Source organism: Myxine glutinosa, chromosome 9, assembly GCF_964187855.1.
Source record: "Myxine glutinosa chromosome 9, kmMyxGlut1.1, whole genome shotgun sequence".
In the NCBI taxonomy this organism is placed as follows: domain Eukaryota; kingdom Metazoa; phylum Chordata; class Myxini; order Myxiniformes; family Myxinidae; genus Myxine; species Myxine glutinosa.
Genome location: NC_136269.1, coordinates 120,043,457 through 120,064,077, shown reverse-complemented (window position 1 = coordinate 120,064,077; position 20,621 = coordinate 120,043,457). Strand labels below are relative to the sequence as shown.

The 20,621-nt window shown below is 49.2% G+C and overlaps 1 protein-coding gene across 4 annotated transcripts in view; it reads right to left on the bottom strand.

The window, feature by feature from the left end:
- Positions 1 to 20,621, bottom strand: part of ERLEC1 (endoplasmic reticulum lectin 1) — a 92,224-nt gene that overhangs the window by 31,738 nt on the left and 39,865 nt on the right. For all 4 annotated transcript variants that reach the window (XM_068128364.2, XM_078784824.1, XM_068128365.2 and 1 more), the window contains exons 3-7: positions 16,949 to 17,035; positions 16,762 to 16,839; positions 10,520 to 10,583; positions 9,930 to 9,997; positions 7,845 to 8,068 (exon numbers count right to left, since the gene is read on the bottom strand). In XM_068128364.2, coding sequence (XP_067984465.1) covers positions 7,845 to 8,068; positions 9,930 to 9,997; positions 10,520 to 10,583; positions 16,762 to 16,839; positions 16,949 to 17,035 — 521 coding nt within the window. The remainder of the gene's footprint in view (positions 1 to 7,844; positions 8,069 to 9,929; positions 9,998 to 10,519; positions 10,584 to 16,761; positions 16,840 to 16,948; positions 17,036 to 20,621) is intronic.

The window sequence follows — 20,621 nt, the reverse complement described above, 5'->3', positions numbered from 1 at the left end:
CCCTCCAAATCCTTGCCATTCCAATTCTTCTCTGCCTCTCTGGCGTCTTTTGTGCTTGCAAACGTGACAAAGCCGAACCCTCTTGACTGTTGCGTTTCCCTGTCTCTTACCAACCGCACTTCCACCAGCGGCCCATATCTGTTGAAGACAGAGGTCAGAACTTCTTCCTCTGTTTTGAAGTTCAGTCCCCCTACAAATAACTTGGTACTTTTGTCGCCATCCCGAGCTGGTGTGGTGTTATTTTCCTTGCTGGGCTCTTTACCAACCCTCAGGTTACCATAAACTTGACCCCCGGCCAAATCATTCCCTATAACCACAGATACACCCTCTACAGGAAGCGTGGCTTGTAAACCGACGGTGACCGGTCCTGACACCAAATCGGACTCCAAATGGATGACATGAAGTGGAGCACTAACACCGCCCCCGATCCCCTGTAAACGAACACTATCCCCCGTTGCCGTCTCCTCGGACCATGGCAAAATGCCTTCAAGCATTAAAGATTGATGTGCTCCTGTGTCCCTCAATATCCTAACCGGTCTCCGGTTAGTCGAGGCTCCATCCAGTGACACAAACCCCTCTGAAATAAATGGTTGGTAACCCTTTTGATGGCGATTTCTCACAATGGCCATTGCATTTGGAGTCGTAATAGTCGGACTCCGCTCTGGGTCTTCCCTTTTCATGCGGTAACAACTGGACATCAAGTGTCCCGGTTTCTTGCAAAAATCGCAAGTGGGCCCGGAGGAAAAACTTGTGGTCTGCCTCGGGCCCCCCCAAATATAAGTTTGTCTTGGGCCCGCATCCCTCTGATTTCGAACAGGTGGGGTATCCGCGTTGTCCCCATAATCCTCTCGAGGCCACCGCCATGTATGGTCGTTCTCCGCACCTGTTGTTCCCCACCTCCCCTGCGGAGATCTAGGCGAGGAGTTAGGTTCGTGGACCCCTATTCGGTGGGTTAAGGCATAATCATCTGCCATGGTGGCTGCGTCCCACAACTTTGGTACTTTCTTTTCCTGCAGGTACACTTTGATGTCCTCGTGGACACACTGCTGAAATTCCTCCACCAGGATCAAGTCACGCAATGTTTCGAAGTCTTTCCCGACTCCTTTTGACTCACACCACCGATCAAACATGTTTTCTTTCACTCTGGCAAATTCCACATGGGTCTCACTCTCCCTCTTCCTGGCATTCCTGAATTTTTGCCTGTAAGCTTCCGGAACCAACTCATAGGCTTTGAGGATGTGTTTCTTCAGTACCTCATAATCTGCACATTGGTCCATTGGTAGCGCCGAATAAATCTCTTGAGCTTTTCCCACCAGCACACTTTGCACGAGTATGGTCCAGGCCTCCTCCGGCCAGTTTAATTGTCGAGCCACTTTCTCAAAGTGTGGAAAAAATTTCGCGACTTCCTTTTCACTGAACGGTGGAACCAGCCTCACATGTCTGCCCACATCCCAGGTTTTCTGGTTAGGTGTCGACCCCGTCAGCAAGGGTGGTGCCTCTCCCCGTTCTCTCATTAACTCCAGCTCCTTGAATTTGATTTCTTGCTGAAGCTCCATGTCACGTTCCTTTAATTCCCTTTCCGCTTTTCTCTCCTCTGCTTCGAGGTCCCTTGCAGCTCTCCTCTCCTCTGCTTTTCTCCCTTCTAACCTTTCCTGGAGTTCTCGTTCCACTCTCCTTTCCTCTGCTTGCTTCTCTTCTCTCCTCTCTTCTGCTTTCCTTTCCTCTTCTGATCTTTCCTTTTCTGCTTTCCTTTCTTCTTCTGCTCTTTCCTTTTCTGCTTTCCTTTCTTCTTCTTTGATCCGTTCCTGGCTCCGTAATTGCAACTCCAGTTTCCGGAGCTCAACGTCTTCTGGTTCTTCGGGTAGCCACTCCCAGGCTAACTCGTCCCATGTTCCTAATCCCACCATAGATTGTATCACCGTGGCCTGCAACTCTGCCTTCCTCAAATTAGTTCGGACCTCCAAGTTAAAATGTTTGGCCAATTTCAAGAGGTCCGACTTTAGTAACGCTCGGAACTGTGCCTCACTCGGTGTTACCGCAAAGTTCTGTGCCACAAACGCCATGGTGACTATCGTTAACACCTGTTAACCTTCACCCAAGACTTTACCCCAATTTCCCCAAAAATTTACCAATTAATACTTAATTAATAAATTTTAATTAATAAAAATATTATTTTATTATTTTATACAAATACACTTTTAGATCCCGGACGTAGACCCAATTGCAAATCCGCAAATCGTAATTTGGACGAGCCCCCAATTCTGTTACGTGGTCCCCTCGGTGACTACCTGGTCTCGGTGACCCCCGGACCGTGAGAGGACCTTCGCCAGAAAGTAGTATTATATATGCGCTTTCGCAACGCAATCCCTATGAATTCCACCCAAGAGAAACTGATGTTCAATGATATATTTCCAGGGTAAGGATATCATACGATTTCAATGATACAATCACGGATATTCCCCGAGCAATCAACAACAAACAACCATCAACAATTCCCAATCTACAATCAATTCCCTATATGATTAAGATGGCCATCTTATATATGTGTGTCCACTTCTGTACTCACGACCCCCTTTTGGTCTCTGCCCCTCACAATGTCTCTGGGCCCCTCCTGACCAAGATGCTGGTCGGCGTCGCCGCACTCGGGCGGTTGAACGAACCCCGGGTGGACGTGTTTCCACCGGGCAGGTATCGTACCAGGCACCGCGGCTGCAGCCCCTCGTGGCCACGCGAAGCGGGTACGGTAAAGCAAGCCAAAAGCCCCACGCCGCTTGCAAGGCGTGTTAGGCCCCAACGTGCGACCCGTACGCGTCTGTTTAGACGGTGCCGCGAACGGTGCCAGACGCGGGGTCGATGCACGGCCCCACGTCAACTTGACGTCTCCACCGGGTAGGTACACGTCCCGGTAACTCCTCTCGCCAGACGGGCTTCGGAACGCCGCTTTTCCACGCAGCGCAAGGTCGATCCCACCTTTCGTCAGAGCGGGCGAGGAAGAAGAATACTCGTCGCTTTTCTTCCTCGTGTCTTTTCTTCTTCCGTTTCCGGTCACTTCCGTTTCCGGACACTTTTCAGAAGGGCTCCTGACCCTCCAACCACAACAACCCTTAATCTACTACACATGGATAAGCAAAGACCTGAATGGTAATTCACATACATTCACATAAATATGTAACACTATCTTAATTCCTGCCATGAGACTATGACATCCAAACACCCTCAAGCAGAATTCCTCTATTTAGGAGACTTCAATGTACACCACAGAGAGTGGTTGAAATCATCCCACACAGATGTTGGGGGAGTTGAAGCTCTTACATTTTCCATTCTCAATGATTTGGAACAAATTATCACCCACCCTACCCATATTCCAGATCGTCATGACCACTCGGCCAATACTTTGGATTTGTTCTTTACCTCTAATCCGGTGCGATACAACTACACAATTTCACCTCCAATTGGTTCTTCTGACAACAATCGTGTAAATATTACTTTACTTACCACCACTCCTTCGTGACTGCTCCGACTAAACGCCAGTATTGGCATTTCAATAGCGCTGACTGGACTGGTTTACGAAACTTCTTTTCTGACTTTTCCTGGAAAGACTACTGCCTCTCCTCAGCCGATGCCTCTATCTCTGCTGAACGTATAGCTGAGGTTATTGTTGCAGGAATGAGGGCTTATATCCCCTTCTCTTTCAGGTTTACCTCTCCTACCAACTCGTGGTTCAATAATTCCTGCTCTGCGGCCATTAGTGCACGAGATGCGGCATATCGGACATGGAAAAACTCTTCTTCCTCCGACTCACATTCAGCCTTCATATATGCTAGAAATCATTGCAAACATGTTATTCGTGAGGCGAAGCATTCCTTTATCCAAAAGAAATGTGACAACCTCTCATCTTCTTCCACGAATAGATCTTTCTGGTCATTAGCTAAAAGTATCTCCAACAACTTCTGTCGCTCTACATTTCCTTCACTGTTCCGTTCCGATTATACTATTGCTGTCTCTCTGACTGACAAAGCAACTCTTTTTGGTTCTCTTTTCTCCTCTAATTCCACTCTGGATGACTCCAACATTCCATCTCCCTCTGATTCACCCCTTACCAATCCTATGCCCCTCCCTATAATCTCTTTCCATGCAGTCAAAAAGGTACTCCTCTCTCTGGACACAAGCAAGGCATATATGGACAAGATGGCATTCCTCCTTGTGTCTTGAAGGAGTGTGCTTCAGAACTTGCACCTGTGCTTGCTCGTTTGTTTCGTTTTTGTTTAAAAACCCAAACTTTCCCTCTTTCCTGAAAACATGCCTTAGTGCAGCCTATTTTAAAGAAGGGTGATCGTTCAAACCCTTCCAACTACCATCCTATTGCTCTGACTTCTACTATTTCCAAAGTCTTTGAATGTCTTCTCAATTCCCATTTCCTCAAGCATCTTGAATCCCACAGTCTTCTATATGACCATCAATATGGCTTTCATAAGGCAGAATCTACCAGTGATATCCTTTCTTACATTACGAATGTCTGGGCCTTTACTCTGAGAGACTTTGGGGAATCCTTTGTTGTAGGCCTTGATATCTCAAAAGCCTTTGACAGAGTTTGGCATCGGGGTCTGATATCCAAGCTTCCCTCTTTCGGCTCTCCTCCTTCGCTCTGCTCTCTCATATCGAGCTTTCTCTCCGACCGCTCCATCTCCGTAATTGTCCATGGCTCAACATCTCCCTCCTTCCCTATCAACAGCGGTGTTCTTCAGGGTTCTGTTCTGTCTCCAACACTTTTCCTTCTTTTTATCAATGACTTTCTTTCTTCTACAAATAACCAAATGCACTCATATACTGATGACAACGTTGCATTCCTCCATGTTTTTCCCATCTGCCCCATCTTCCCTCAATCGATCTGCATCTCGCTTTATCACAACCACCTCTTTAAATTCGGATTTGGACAAGATTTCCCAGTGGGGCAAATGTAATCAGGTTAAGTTTAATGCTTCTAAAACTAAATTTCTTTCCATCTCTCTCTCTAAAACTCCTCTCAACTCTTCAATCCCCTTTGAAAGCGCCACAATTACACCATGTGATACAATAAACCTACTAGGTATTACCCTAACTTCAAATTTATCCGGGAATTCACACATTACACAAATAGCTAAATCTGCCTCGAAGAAACTAGGAGTCCTGTTCAGATGTCGAAGATTCTCCTCTCAACAATTGCTTCAACTATATAAAGGATTGATTTGGCCTTGTATAGAGTACAACTTTCACATCTAGGGAGGTTATAGTTCCACATACTTACTGGACAGAATTGAATTAAAAGTAATTCGACTTATCAACTCTCCCAATCTGAACTCAAAACTTGACCCGCTCAAATTACGTCGCAAAAGTTGGCTCTCTTTCTCTTTTCTACAGATATTACTTCGGTTTCTGCTCCCAAGAACTTGCTGCCTGTATACCTCCGCCATTAGCGAGACCACGGATTACTCGACAAGCCACTACATCTCATGATTATTGTGGCCATTGGCAACTCAAGGGTGGGCCGTTATGATGTTTGTTTCTTCCCCTCCACTGCCAAACTCTGGAACTCTTTACCTTCACATGTCTTTCCAAACACTTATGATCTTCCCCTTTTCAAAAAGCAGATTTTCTGCTTTCTCAAAAACTGTAAGACTATTCTCTCCTTCTTTACTTTTTCATCAATGCAGCTCTTTTATTTAGGCCTGGCTTCGATGAGGACGACATAGTCTGTGCCTGGAGACTTCTACATAAAAAAAAAAAGTATTACGTTTTGTATCCCACTGATAGACCCGACCTGCATCCAAATCTTAAGAAAAAAAAGAAACAATTAGTCCTCGTCACACACCCAACCTGTCCACCAAGTTTCGTCCAAATCCATCCATAACTTTTTGAGAGATCATGCTATATATTGTTTTTGGCCCTACCTCTCTCAATGGTGGAGAATCACTTAAAATTTCTAGTATCCGGATTCGGATCTTCACCAAAATCTAATCAATTCGTCCTTGTCACACACTCAACTTGCCCACCAAATTTTGGCTGAATCCGTCGATAATTTTTTGAGATATCCTATCCCGCTCACAGACAGCAGAACTACAAAGTCCCAACAGACAGACAGACAGGTGAAAACTTAACCTCTGTCCACCTCTGGTGCCGGAGGTAATAAGATGGACTTGATATGTCTTTTGTTTCCTTGATAAATACCAGGAAAGTTTCACAAAATAATTAAAAATGAAAAGCGAAAATGTCTTGAGTCAACAAGTATTCACCCCTTTGCTATGACACTCCAAATTGAGCTCAGGTGCATCAAATGTCCTTTGATCATCCTTGAGATGTCTCTACAACTTGATTGGAGTCCACCTGTGGCAAATTCGATGGATTGGACATTATTTAGAAACAAACACACCTTTCTATATAAGGTCCCGCAGTAGACAGTGCATGACAGAGCAGAAACTCTACCATGAAGTTCAAGGAACTGTCCGTAGAACTCCGAGATAGAATTGTGAGGAGGCATAGATCTGGGGATGGGTATAAACAATTTCTAGAGCGTTGAAGGTTCCCAAGAGCACAGTGAGCTCCATCATTAGGAAATGGAAAGAATATGGAACTATCCAGACTCTTCCTAGAGCTGACCATCCAAACAAACTGAGCAACCGGGCAAGAAGGACCTTGGTCACTTTCAGGGAGGTGACCAAGAACCCAATAACCACTCTGGCAGAACTACAAAGTTCCTTGGCTGAGATGGGAGAACCTGCCAGAAGGACAACACTCTCTGCAGTCCTCCACAAATCTAGGCTTTATGGGAGAGTGGCCAGACAAAAGCCACTCCTGAGAAAAGGCACATGACAGCATGCCTGGAGTTTGCAAAAAACGCATGTAAATGATTCTGAGAGCATGAGGCAAAATATCCTGTGTTCTGATGAGACGAAAACTGAACACTTTTGCCTGAATGCAAAGCAAAGCTCTACGTCTGGGAGAAACGAGCTCGGGTCATCAGCCATCTAACAGTCTAACACCGTCCCTACTGTGAAGCAGGTGGTGGGAGCATCATTCTATGGGGATGCTTTTCAGCAGCAAGGACTGGGAGACTTGTAAGCATAGGGGGAACAATGAATGGAGCCAAATACAGGCAAATCATTGAGGAGAACCAGCTTCAGAGTGCAAAAGAGGTTAGTCTGCGGTGAAGATTTACATTCCAACAGGACAATGACCCAAAGCATACAGCCAAAGCAACACTGGAATGGCTTCACAACAAGAACGTGCAAGTCCTTGAGTGGCCCAGCCAAATTCCATACTTGAATCCCATTGCGAATCTGTGGAAAGGCTTGAAGATTGCTGTTCACCGACACTCCCGATTCAATTTGACAGAGCTTGAGCAAATCTGCAAGGAAGAATGGGAGAAACTCCGCAAATCCAGATGTGCAAAGATGATACAGATATACCCAAGAGGATTCGAGGCTGTGATCACTGCCAAAGGCCCTTCTACAAAGTGTTGACTCAGGGGGTTGAATACTTGTGTTAATGTTCTGTATTTCATTTTCAATTCATTTGTAAAAAAATTCAAAAACATTTTTTCACTTTGACATTATGGGGTATTATGTGTAGATCAGTGACAAAAAATTTAAATTTAATCCATTTTAAATGAGGCTGCAACACAACAAAATGTGAAAAAAGTCAAGGGGTGTGAATACTTTCTGAAGGCACTGTAAAAATAACTTCATTAACTTAACATGGCAAAGCAACTTGGTCCTTACGACTCTACTGCTACAGTATCTATAAACTTTTAGAAGTGAACTTGCATGGTGAGATTATTAAACAATATGGAACTGATATTTCTGGCATACCTGTACTTTGGGTGGCGGCAAAGAAATGGTGTTAAGACCACAACTTCATATTCACAACTCGTCACTTCGGCCACTGATAACACTTCGTGACGTGCACCTGGGTGGCACACATACATAACGATGGCACGGCGTGGCGTATTTCCACGCAGGCTGCATGCTGTTCCCTCTCCAAACTCCAATGGGAAGTAGGGCATTTGCTGCCCATCAATGTTTTTTGTAGCAACCTGAAACAAAATGAAAACAAGAAAGAATTTCAGAGCAATGGCAATGCTAATAATCAACGAAAAAAGCACAAAGAGGGATGTTCGGCTTTCCAGTAATCAGCAGTGTGGACATACACTGCAATGCAATATTTATTTTGCCATCAAGACCTGGAGGGGATAATCCAATAATTGCAATGGCCCAGTTTCCTTGGAAAAGAAAAAAAATTCAAAGGGACAATGAGAATTTTGCACATCAGATTATTCTGCCAAGCCCATGGAAAGTGTGCCCACTTTCAGGAGAGCCATAAAACATCTGTCCAACCTCAAGATTGAACTTTCAAACGTGTCTCCCTCCTCTAAAACCTGGTGGCACCTTGTTAAGCCTGTCTCTGGAGAATACTCCCCTTCCAATCCCTTTCCTCTCTTGTAAAAATGAGCATCTTCAAATGGCATCACAGCCGACTGCTCGTGAGAAGGCCGAATGCGTCAATTCTGTGTTTGCAATTCAAATATTTTGTCCCCAAACCCTCACGCTCTGCTTTGTATCCACCCTACCCAGTCGCATCCAACTGCTCCTGAACTCGGTGGATTTAGCACCTGATAAGGTGGAGAAGTTGCTGGAAACCCTCAACTGATCCTGCACCAGGACTGGATGGCATCAGCTCACGTGTCCTAAAAACCTTCTCTGCCGTTCTTGCACATCCTCTCCCTGTCCTATGGATGCTATCATTTGCCCGAGGTCATTTTCCATCTGCTTGGAAGTCAGCCAACATCACTGCATTGCATAAAAGGTGCAAAAATCTCCTGCGATGAAGCTAACTCCAAGGGCCTTTCACTCACTCACCGCAGGCAGGTTGGTGGTCTTTCCGTCTTCTACCGACTCCTCTCTGGCCTTGCCCCCCCCCCCCCCCAGCTCTCTCTGGGCTCTGTCCCCCAAATATTCCTACAGGTCGCACAAGATCTGCCTGCAACCCTCTTATGGTTAAACTGCCAAAATCAAGACTCTCTGCTCACCTTCACTCCTTCATTCCTCTTTTCGCCCACCTCTGGAACAAACTCCCTCACTCTCTTCAATCCCACTCCACCATCCAGGTCTTTAAAACAGCTGTTCACCACCATCTCTTATCTTCCCCCATCCAAAACCTTGATCTTTTCTACCCCCGCTAATTTCACCCCAAATCCACTTTTTTGAAATACCAACTTCTGTCCTGGAAGTCCTTGGTGTCCTTGTGTTTTATACTTCTCCCCCCCCACCCCCCTTCCCACGCCTCCTCCCCCCAAGCCCTCTCCCTCCCACACATCTCCCTGCTCTCAAATGTTATGTTTGTGTGCTTCCCCTTCTCTCCCCATCTTGTCTTCCGCTCCCTCTTTTTATATATCTTGTTTGCCTGGTTGATTTGTTTGTGAAATAAATGTTACCTCTTTCACGAGCCTCGATTCAGTATACAAAAAAAGAAAAAGAAAAAAAAAAGCCGATCTCCTTAATTACAGACTTATAAACCTATTAGCTTCCTTCCAATCATCAGCAAGGTCATCATCACAGTTGAAATCAAATCCTTCCATCTCGATGTTCCGATAGTGTGGCATCCCACCTTTCTCTCCAAACTTTCTGCCTACTGCATCCAAGGCCAACTCCACTCTTAAGTTAGTGAGTTTCCTCACTCTCGTAGCCAACATGTACTGTAGCTCTCAATGGAATATTTTCATCTCGTCTCCCTGTCAAAGCAAAGTTCATGTGGAAGAGGGAGTAATGTATTACCGTGTGCAACATAAAATAGGGAATATTGCTGGAGATGGGAAAGGGTGGGTGGGCATTTTGGTCTAACGCCTGAGTTATCCTTTCGTGTTTGTTATTTTTTTATAGACTTCTTGGGATACTCACTTCCTGGTCTTCTTTGTTTTTTGAACTTTGCTTGCCAAAATATGTGTCTTTACTCTCTGCCTCTTGTCCTATAGAAAAGCGAAACATGGATGACAAGCACAAACCTTAAAAAGACATGTGAAGCTTGATAAAACTATATCTTTTAGATAGCACTGAAAGGGAAATTCATAATATCCAAGCATTTGCATACAATATGTGTACATTCAAAATAGCTTTCCCCAAAATGTTGTAATGTAGCAGGCGAAATGAGCTTAAGATTCAGGCTGGGATGCTTAAGCAATCCTGATATGCTTAGAATCTCCGTAACACCAAGGAATGGTTATTCTCTAAAAGAAAAAAAAATAAGGAGGGGAGCGCATGACCTCAATGAACGGCCGTTAGGTATCTGACTGTCAACAAGATGACAAGAACAAGCCGATTCGATTTTTGTTCAGGTCCAGATCCGGATCCGGTCTATCAGTGGGATACAAAACGTAAACTGTTTAGCCTGGCAGCGGTGTGCGCTCTACCGAGTGCCGTTCTCGTTTATTTTGTATCAGTGGGCCATGTTTATGAGTGTTGAAAATTGAAAATGAAAGGGATATACTCACCTTGTGTGGACTCCAAACCACCTTTGCCAAAATACCCCAAATAGTATTCCTGCACTGTGATTTTCTACAGACAAAAAACGATGTGCAAGAATGCACAATTAAATATATCACAACTACCTCATACAATTTCTCACATGCATGTACAAATTAACAAGCATTCTGAGTATTGCGCTGCAATACATGTCCCCTACCGGCAGTCTGTCGTCCGGAAAACTGTTGGGGAAATTACCAAAGTTCAAAGTGCCATAACTTTGTCAAAAATGATCGAAACGTCGTGAAGTTCGAATTTGATCTGTAACTTATCATGAGGAAACCATGTACCAAGTTTGAAATCATGAGCATTAAGAGTTTAGAAAATAAGTCCGGAAAACTGTTCTTTGCGTGACGGACGGACATACTGACAGATGGAGGGACGGAGTACAAACCCATAGTCCCCTCCGGTGTACACCGGTATGGGACTAATAAAAGATCATGGTGTATTGGTGTAAGAGTATCGGTACTACTTCCCTTTAATGGAACATATTTCACACACCCAGGGGAAAAGCAGTCACATGCAGAGATATGCAGAAAAAAGGGACAATTCTTCAAAGAATGTACCAGAAGAATGAGCAGTGTTTGTATTGATGGAGTTAATGTAGAACCCTATCCTCCTGTCTGCGATTAGGAAAGTGAGAGGCCCATAGACTCAGCTTCAGTGTGGGTGGGAGATTCCAATAATCTTGAAGGCCTTTGTTTCCATGGCATCAGGCTGAGCAAATTGTGAGGCAGGGGAGTCAGCCCAAGGTGGAGAGCAGTACTCCATCAAACTGGAATACTGCTCCAGCTCGACGCAGTTTATCAATATTTCTTCATCGAGATCTCAAGGAAGAAAGCTCAGGACGTGCGTTTCGAATGACAGGAATAACTTTACAATTGATAAGTGATTATGAGATGTTCTTAATGGTTGAACAAGGAATAAGGGAAGGAAGCTGTTTTTGTTAATAAAATAAAATAAATGGTGTCTCGGTTCCAATAACTCTTGAATGGATGTCCACCTCCAATTGTTTTTCGTCCAAGTTCTGATTTGCAGTTTAAATGGCATGTCCACCAGGGGGTGCGAGGTACCTTGTTCTAGATGTGTAAGAACAATACTCAACTAAAGGGGAAGTTGGGCTAAGGTTTGGTCAAATACTCACAATGTGGGTTTCCGTTTGAAAATAGCACTTGCAAGATATCAATCAATTCCTCACTGTGGAGGAACTGCCGTGCGTCACCAACTTACTTTTTAAAAATAGATTTAGCATTTCATTTTTGAGCCAGTGTAAACCCGTCATATTAAATCGCTGTCACAGATTGGTAGTTCATTGGAATTTCCCCATTGCAATGGAGCTGTTGACCATGGGTAGAATCTGCATTTGACTCATATACTGTGTTTATTTGTCCATTTTCCCAATTCATGAAAAGTATGCAGATATCTTCTTTTTAATTCAAAGTTGAAACTTGTGGAAGAACAATTTGACAAAGGATAGAAGTGCAACGTCCTTGTGATGAGGTGATGGGGAAACAATCAGTAAAAACAGCATGGAAAATGAATGAGAAAATTGAAGGTGAGAGATGTGGGTGGGAGGAGAAGAGCTGGGGGAGGAAAAGGGCAGAGGGAGGAGAAGGGCTGGGAAAGAGAAGGGCGGGGTGAGGAGAAGGGCGGGGTGAGGAGAAGGGCTGGGGGAGGAGAAGGGCCAGGGAGGGTAAGGGCGCGGAGGAGAAGGGCTGGAGGAGGATAAGGGCGGGGGTAGGATAAGGGCGGGGATAGGATAAGGTAGGATCTGGGAAAAGGGTAGGGTAGGATAGGGGTGGGGATAGGATAAGGGCGGGGGGGGGGGGGGGAGGGAGTAGGATAAGGGCGGTGGGAGGAGAAGGGTGGGGGAGGTTGAGGGTAGGATAAGGTAGGATAAGGGCAGGGGGGGGGGGGTGGTGGGAAAAGGGTGGGGTAGGATAAGGGTGGGGATAGGATAAGGGTGGGGGGAGAAAGAGGGCGGGGGGAGAAAAAGGACGGGGTAGGGATAAAGGTGGGGGAGGGATAAAGGTGGGGGAGGGGTAAAGGCGGGGAGGGTGGGATAAGGGCGGGGTGAGATAAGGGTGGGGGTAGGATAAGGGCGGGGGAGGGATAAGGGTGCGGGTAGGCATAGGGTGGGGTGGTGGGGAGGGGTAAGGGCGGGGGAGGTAAGAGCGGTGGGGGAGGAGAAGGGCAGGGGGAGAAGAAGCAGGGGGAGTAGAATGGTGGGGGGGGCGGGGGGGGAGGAGAAGGGCAGGGAGAAGATAGGGGAGAGGGGAAGGTGAGAGAGCAACAAGAGACAGTAACCTCCAAGCAAGAGTGGTGAGTTTGAAGAAGGTTAACGGAAGTAAGATACTGTATTGTTTTATGGACCTTATGGACATTTAAGGTGGTGAAAGAGATGGTTGTTATTGCTGTTGTTGTTGTTGATTATCCCCTGTCAGTTCTGGCAACTGATTTCTTTATATATGTTTCCAGACGTGCATGTTAAACCCACCTAGTGTTATTTAAAGGCACGACAGGGGCTCAAACTCAAGACCCTAATATCTTAAGCCAACACAAGACTAGGTGGCGTAATGGTTCGTGTCTGCTCTGAGTCTGGGAGGGTCGGCGGGTCGAACCCCAGCCGAGTCATACCAAAGACTTTTAAAATGATTTACGTGCTGCTACCTTGCTTGACGCTCAGCATTTAAAAGGAAAGAGCACGGACAAACAACCATAGGTTGACAACCATAGCACAGACTTTGATGGGCTTTATGGCTTCCTGGTGCATTGAAGTTCTGTTGTGAGGGAACCTATGTTATTGTGGCGGACACGATGGCTTGCTGGCGCAGACACATAATTCCGCGCACCAGCGGGTGGCGGCCACGCCCCAAGTAGGGCGTGGCCTGGAGATATATACACGGGCTCGCTGCCGCGCACACGTTAGTGCAGATGAGTGAGCAAGTAATAAAGAGCTCGATAATAACCAAAGCGTTGTGGCCTACCTTTGTTCAACGTGTGTGCTCCCGCACCACACTGGTGACCTCCGACTGGTTCAACCGTAGTTGAACCGCCGAACGCGCAATGGCCATCAACGCGGTCGCGATCAAGCTACTGGAGTTCTGGGAAGCGCAGGCCGACACCTGGTTTCTTCAAGCCGAGGCCCAATTCCAGCTCCGGGGCGTCACGGCGGACGACACGAGGTACTTCTACGTGGTCGCTGCCCTTGGCTCCGGCACGGCCGCGCACGTCGTGTCCTTCCTCCGGCACCCGCCGGACGAGGGCAAGTACGCGGCGCTCAAGCAGCTGCTCCTCGATACGTTTGTCCTCCCAGAGGCCGACCGCGCCGACCGTCTTTTGGACCTTCCTGCCCTCGGCGACACACGCCCGTCCGCCCACATGGATTACATGCTATCCCTGCTCGGCGACAGCCGCACGGATTTCCTGTTCCGTGCTCTCTTCCTCCGCGCGCTGCCTGTACAGGTACGGCTCGCGTTGGCAGGGTCGACCATTACGGAACCGCGGGCCCTGGCCAGGGAGGCGGACAAGTACTTCGCAGCCCATGACGCGTGGCCGGCATATAGCACGGCCGTCGTGGGTCCCGGCGCCGCGCACGGCGCATGTGGTTCGGATCCTTCCGAGCACGGCGTAGGTTTGGCGGATGCCCTTCGGGTTGAAGAATGCTGCCCAGGCGTTCCAGCGGCTGATGGACAGCGTCTTGCGCGACTTGGATTTCGTTTACATCTACCTGGACGACATCCTCGTCGCAAGCGCGTCCCGTGAGGAGCACTTCCGCCATCTCCGCACGCTCTTCACGCCTGAACCGGCATGGCCTGATCGTCAACCCCGCCAAGTGCCGGTTCGGCGTCACCGAGATCGACTTTTTGGGGCACCGCGTCACCAGGCACGGGGCCATCCCCTTGCCGGCCAAGGTGGAGGCGGTCAGGGGTTTTCCGCGCCCCCGCACCATTAAGGGGCTCCAGGAGTTCCTGGGCATGGTGAACTTCTATCACCGTTTCCTGCCCTGCATCGCCCAGCTCCTGCGCCCCCTGCACGAGGCCCTCCGGGGGAAGCCGGGCAAAGGCGACGTTGCCTGGACCGAGCCGATGGACGCGGCGTTCGCGGGCGCGAAGCTCGCCTTGGCTAACGCCACCATGCTCGCGCACCCGGCGCCCGATGCACCGATCGCCCTCACCACCGACGCGTCAGACTAAGCGGTGGGTGCGGTGCACGAGCAATGGGTGAAGGGGGCTTGGCAGCCGCTGGCGTTCTTTAGCCGGCAGCTCCGCCCGCACGAACGGCGGTACAGTACCTTCGACCGCGAGCTGCTCGGGCTCCACCTGGCGGTCCGGCACTTCCGCCATCTGCTCGAGGGCCGCCCGTTCGCGGCCTTCGTCGACCATAAGCCCCTGGTTTTCGTGATGGCCAAGGTCACCGAGCCGTGGTCGGCCCGGCAGCAGCGTCACCTCTCGGCCGTGTCCGAGTACACGACGGACATCCGGCACGTCGCGGGGAAGGACAACCCAGTGGTGGATTGCCTTTCCCGGGCCCTCGCCCACGCGGTCCACCTCGGGATCGACTATGCCCGGATGGCAGCGGACCAGTCCGCCGACCCCGCCGTCCAGGCTTTTCGGACCACCGTCACGGGCCTCCGCGTCGCCGAGGTACCGTTCGACGGTGCGGGCGCGGCCCTCTTGTGCGACGTCTCCCTCGGCCGGCCTCGCCCCATCGTGCCCGCTGGCTGGCAGCGCCGGGTTTTTGACGCCATCCACGGCCTGTCCCACCCGGGCACGAAGGCCTCCCAAAAGCTGGTCGCCGACAAGTTCGTCTGGCATGGCCTCCGAAAGGCCGTCCGGGATTGGGCCAGGACGTGCCTCGGATGCCAGCGCGCGAAGGTCCACCGCCACAACCGGGCCCCGCTGGCCCCGTTTACGGTGCCCGAACGTCGGTTCGACCACGTTCACGTGGACTTGGTGGGACATCTGCCCCCCTCGCGGGGTTTCACCCACGTCCTCACCATGGTGGACCGCACCACCCGGTGGCCGGAGGCCGTGCCTTTGGCAGCAACGACGGCGGCGGACGTCACGCAGGCATTCATCGCCACTTGGGTTGCCCGTTTTGGCGCCCCCTCGGACATCTCGTCTGACCGCGGCCCCCAGTTCACCTTGGAGCTCTGGGGGGCGGTGGCGCAGGGGCTCGGCGTCCAGCTGCATCGCACCACGGCCTACCACCCACAGGCCAACGGCCTGTGCGAGCGTTTCCATCGTGCCATGAAGGCCACGCTCCAGGCCAGCCTCCGCGACGGCGGCTGGGTCGACAGTCTCCCCTGGGTCCTGCTTGGCCTCAGGACGGCGCCCAAGGACGACCTGCGTGCATCCGCGGCGGAGCTGGTCTTCGGACAACCGCTGCGGGTGCCGGGCGAGTTCCTCCCCGACTCCACAGCACCATGGACCGCGGCGCAGCAGCGCTCCGCTCTGCAGGAGACCGCCCAGAGGTTCGCCCCGGTGCCGACGGCGCACCACGGTTGCCCGCCAACGCACGTCGCCCCGGAGCTTCGCACGGCAGAGTACGTTTTCGTCCGCCACGACGCCCACCGGACACCGCTGCGGCCCCCGTACGACGGGCCCTTCCGCGTGCTGGAGACCGGGGCGAAGCATTTCACCCTGGACATCGGCGGTGCTCCGGACCGCGTCTCCGTGGACCGCCTCAAGCCGGCCCACCTCGACTTGGACCACCCCCCGACCCCCGGCTCCGCCCAACCCCGCCGTCACGCCACCCCCCTGTCCTGCACCCATCCCAGATGCCGCCGGAGGCATCCCCGATGGCATCCCGGCATCCCAGACGCAGCCAGCCGCCCGTGGGCGCTTCGGCCGGGTCATCCGGTTGCCCCCGCAAACTGACCCTTCAGGTGCGCGGGAATTCTGGGGGGGGGCGCGTGTGGCCGGACACGATGGCTCGCTGGCGCAGAGACATAATTCCGCGCACCAGCGGGTGGCGGCCACGCCCCAGGTAGGGCGTGGCCTGGAGATATATACGCGGGCTCGCTGCCGCGCGCACGTTAGTGCGGATGAGTGAGCAAGTAATAAAGAGCTCGATAATAACCAAAGCGTTGTGGCCTACCTTTGTTCAACGTGTGTGCTCCCGCACCACATTATTATATTATTAATGTACATGTGATATATTGAAAGATTTAAAATGAATTACTTTGTGAAATCAAGTGAAAACCCACCAAGCCAAACTCTTTTTCCTCGTGGTACTGTCTGATATGCCGTTTGTGACACACCTCGTATGTCCAATAAGGTTCAATCTGCAAAGACGATCGCAAAAGCCACATTCCAACAAGATTGTTTGCGAGACCCTGGAAAGTAATTTTCCACATGCAATCATTCCCCAGAGTATAAAATATGAAAACTTACCCGATAGGAACAGCTGTTCTGTCTGAATAAGGGCTCAAGAAGTTTTTCTGGGTCTGGTGTTTCATCCGCCATCTCGTTGACACCATCCTGCAGGCCACAAATCAGGACCATCCTCAAATGTGTGCCAAAATAAAGCCTGGACTCCTAATCTGTCTTGGAACCAAGCACACACTCAGGCAGGGAAATGATGGAAAGGAGTTTGGTGCAAATTGTCGGTGTTATCATCCATCAGATGGCGTTTGTTCGTGTTTTTAACCCTAATGAACTGGGACGATGGTTTTGTGATTTATCTTGGTATATTCGCTTCGGGTTACATCATTATATGAAATTTCAGCTTTCTTGCACACCGAGAAAGCACTCAGCATTCATATCAGTTCCTGAGTCAGTGGTTAGAAAGAGCTTTATGTGTACGTATGAGCTATGTATATATAGCTATGTATATATACAACAACAACAACAACAACAGGCATTTTAAGGCCATTTTCCCTGCTAGAGCGGAGGTTAGCCTTGCGGGCCCCATGACAATCTTCTCCATTTTGCCCTATTTTCTGCATCTCCACTTGTTAACCCCCTTGCCCGCATTTCTTCTTCCACCATCTTTAGCCAAGTCTTTCTCGGTCTTCCCCGTCCTCTACTTCCTTCTACATTCATTTCCATCACTCTTCTCAACCAGTCACTTTCATCCTTCCTCAACACATGACCAAACCATCTCAACCTGTTCTCTTCACAGCATCCATCACAAGCTCTATTCCCATCATCCTTCGCAATTCATCATTTGTCTTCCTCTCTCTCTCAACGATACTCCGCACATCCACCGAACCATTCACATTTCCACCCTTTCCAGCCTTTGTTGCTGCTCTACGTTCATTACCCATGTCTTGCTCCCATAAATCATAACACTTCTCACACATGCAGCATACACCTTTCCCTTCAGCTTCAACGACACTCCCCTCCTCGTCAGCACGCCACTCCGTTCCCAAAACTTCTTCCATGCACATCTCACTCGAGCAACTGTTGCCAAGTCTGATCCACCTTCTCCATTCAGCATGTCTCCTAGGTAGCAAAATGTTTTCACACCTTCCAGCTTCACGCCATCTCCAAGATCCAACTCAAAATTTCTTCCATCTGCAGCTCCCTCTGTGCACACCTTACACTTGAATGTAGCTGCCACACTGGTTAATGACCCTCTCAAACCACGACATTTTTGATGAACCCACTCAGCGCACATTGTACATTGAATGGAGCACACTCCGACACCCTTCCTGCACACAGCACATGGCCACTTCCCAGTTCTTTCCACCTCACCACATGCTTTTCCACTTGCCATCACCTTCGTCTTTCCGATATTCACCTTCAGACCTTTTGTCTCTATACATTCCTTCCACTTGTTCATCTTCTCCTTCAGTCCATCCATACTTTCCGCAATCAACACCAGATCATCTGCATACAACAACTCCCACGGTAAACCCTCCTTTACGTTCCGAGCCAGCACCTCCATCACAGCTACAAATAGTAGTGGACTTAGTATCGACCCCTGATGCACTCCCACCTTCACCTCAAACTCACCACTGTTCCCGTCCTTCATCCTTACAGCTATGCGCGCTCTCTCGTACATTGCCATCACTACTCTGATCAACCATTCCTCCACTCCTAACTTCCTCGATGCCCATGTCACTACTTTGCGTGGAACCCTATCGAATGCTTTCTCCAGATCAACAAACCCAAGAAACAACTTCTTCCTCTTCTCCATGTACTTCTCCTGCAACTGCCTTACAATAAAAAGCACGTCTGTCGTTCCTCTTCCTGGCATAAATCCAAACTGCATTTCGTCGATCTTCACTTTCTTCCTTGTCCTCCTCTCCAACACCCTTTCCAAATACCTTCATTCCATGTTCCAATAAATTTATCACTCGATATGAGCCACAGTCTAGAGGGTCACCTTTCCGCTTGTATCGAGGGACGAGGGTACTCAGTTCCCAATCCACTGGAATGCGGCCTTCTTTCTCCACCAGATTACAGATCTCTGTCATTCTCTTCACCCCCCAACTTCCCGCTGCCTTCAACATATCTCCCACAACTCCCGTCGGCCCTCCCGCTTTTCTACCCTTCATTGCTTTTATCGCTTCCTCAACTTCCTTCTCAGTTATCTTCTCTGCTGGTCCTAAAACTGGGTTACTCTCGATGTTGCCATCCCATTCATTCTCTGCATTCAACAGCATTTCCATATATCTCTTCCATCTTCCTTTAATTCCATATGGGTCCACAACGATTTGTCCCACTTCATCCTTCAAGCAACTCACCCCCATCACATCACACCTCTCTTTCGCTATCTGCTTTGCAATCTTGAATACCGCTCTCTGACCCTCTTCCGAATCCAAGCGTTCTCCGAACATTTTCCTACATGCCTCCTGCGCCTTTGCGACCTCTTTCTTTGCAGCCTTCTTGGCTGCCTTACAACTTTCATGCTCTGCCTTTTCTGCCCCCGTACCCGTCGCCTTCTGCCACTAATTGAACTTCTCCCTCTTCTCGTCAATCCTCTTTCCAACTTCATCATCCCACCACAATGTTTCCGAGTGCCTCGGTGGTCCTTTTGTCCATCCACATACCTCACCAACGGCTCCCAACAGACTATCTTTCATTGACATCCAACCAATTTCAAGCTCAACCACATCACCCTCTACCATACTCAGCCTCTCTTTTAATGCCTCCCTCACTGTCACCTCTTTCAACCTCCACACCTTCATTCTCGGTTGGTACTTCACACGCCGGGCTCTCCTCGCACCTTTCACCCTTATGTCGCAGACAACTAAGTGGTGCTGTGAAACAGCCTCGCGCGGGATCACCTTTGTGTCCCGGAGGTGCCCCCTATCTCGCCTACGCACCAGCAGGTAGTCAACGGTCGTCGTCGATCCACCTGACGTGTATGTAACAAGCTTATTATCCTCTTTATGGAGTATTACAAATCAACAAATCACCTCCATCAGCAAACTCCAAAATCTTTTCACCTTCTCCTTTTCTCACACCATATCCGTAACTCCCATGAACTCCCTCAAAACCGTCCATACTCCTTCCCACATGTCCATTTAGGTCTCCTCCTACCACAACAACTTCCTCATCTTTCACGTTTTCCATCAGCTTCTCTATCGCACACCAGAACTTGTCCTTCTCTTCATCGCTCCGACCAACCTGCGGAGCATATCCCGAGATGACGTTCACCAAGAGCTTTCCAATCATCATTTTCACCATCATCAACCGATCACTCACTCTAGTCACACTCACCACACTGTCCACAAACTCCTCAAAAAACAGGACACCAACACCATTAACGCCCTCCGGGCACCCTTGCCACACAAACTTGTATTTCTGTCCCTGCCTACCCTTCACCATTCTTACACCAGTTCCCTTCCATCTCGTCTCCTGCACACAACATATGTCCACTCTTCTTCTGACCAATACTTCCACCACTTCTCCTGATCTCCCTGTCATTGTCTCTACATTCCATGTCCCAAATCTCAGGAACCGATCTCCACGTCGGGCATCAGACGTTTCGTCGTCATAAATGGAGTGATTTCCACCCTTGCTTTGATCGGGTTCCCCACCTTGAGTTTTGACGAGAGGGAATGGGGTCCCCCATGGGGTACTTCGGGCTGTACCCTGCCCATATGTAGTTGTA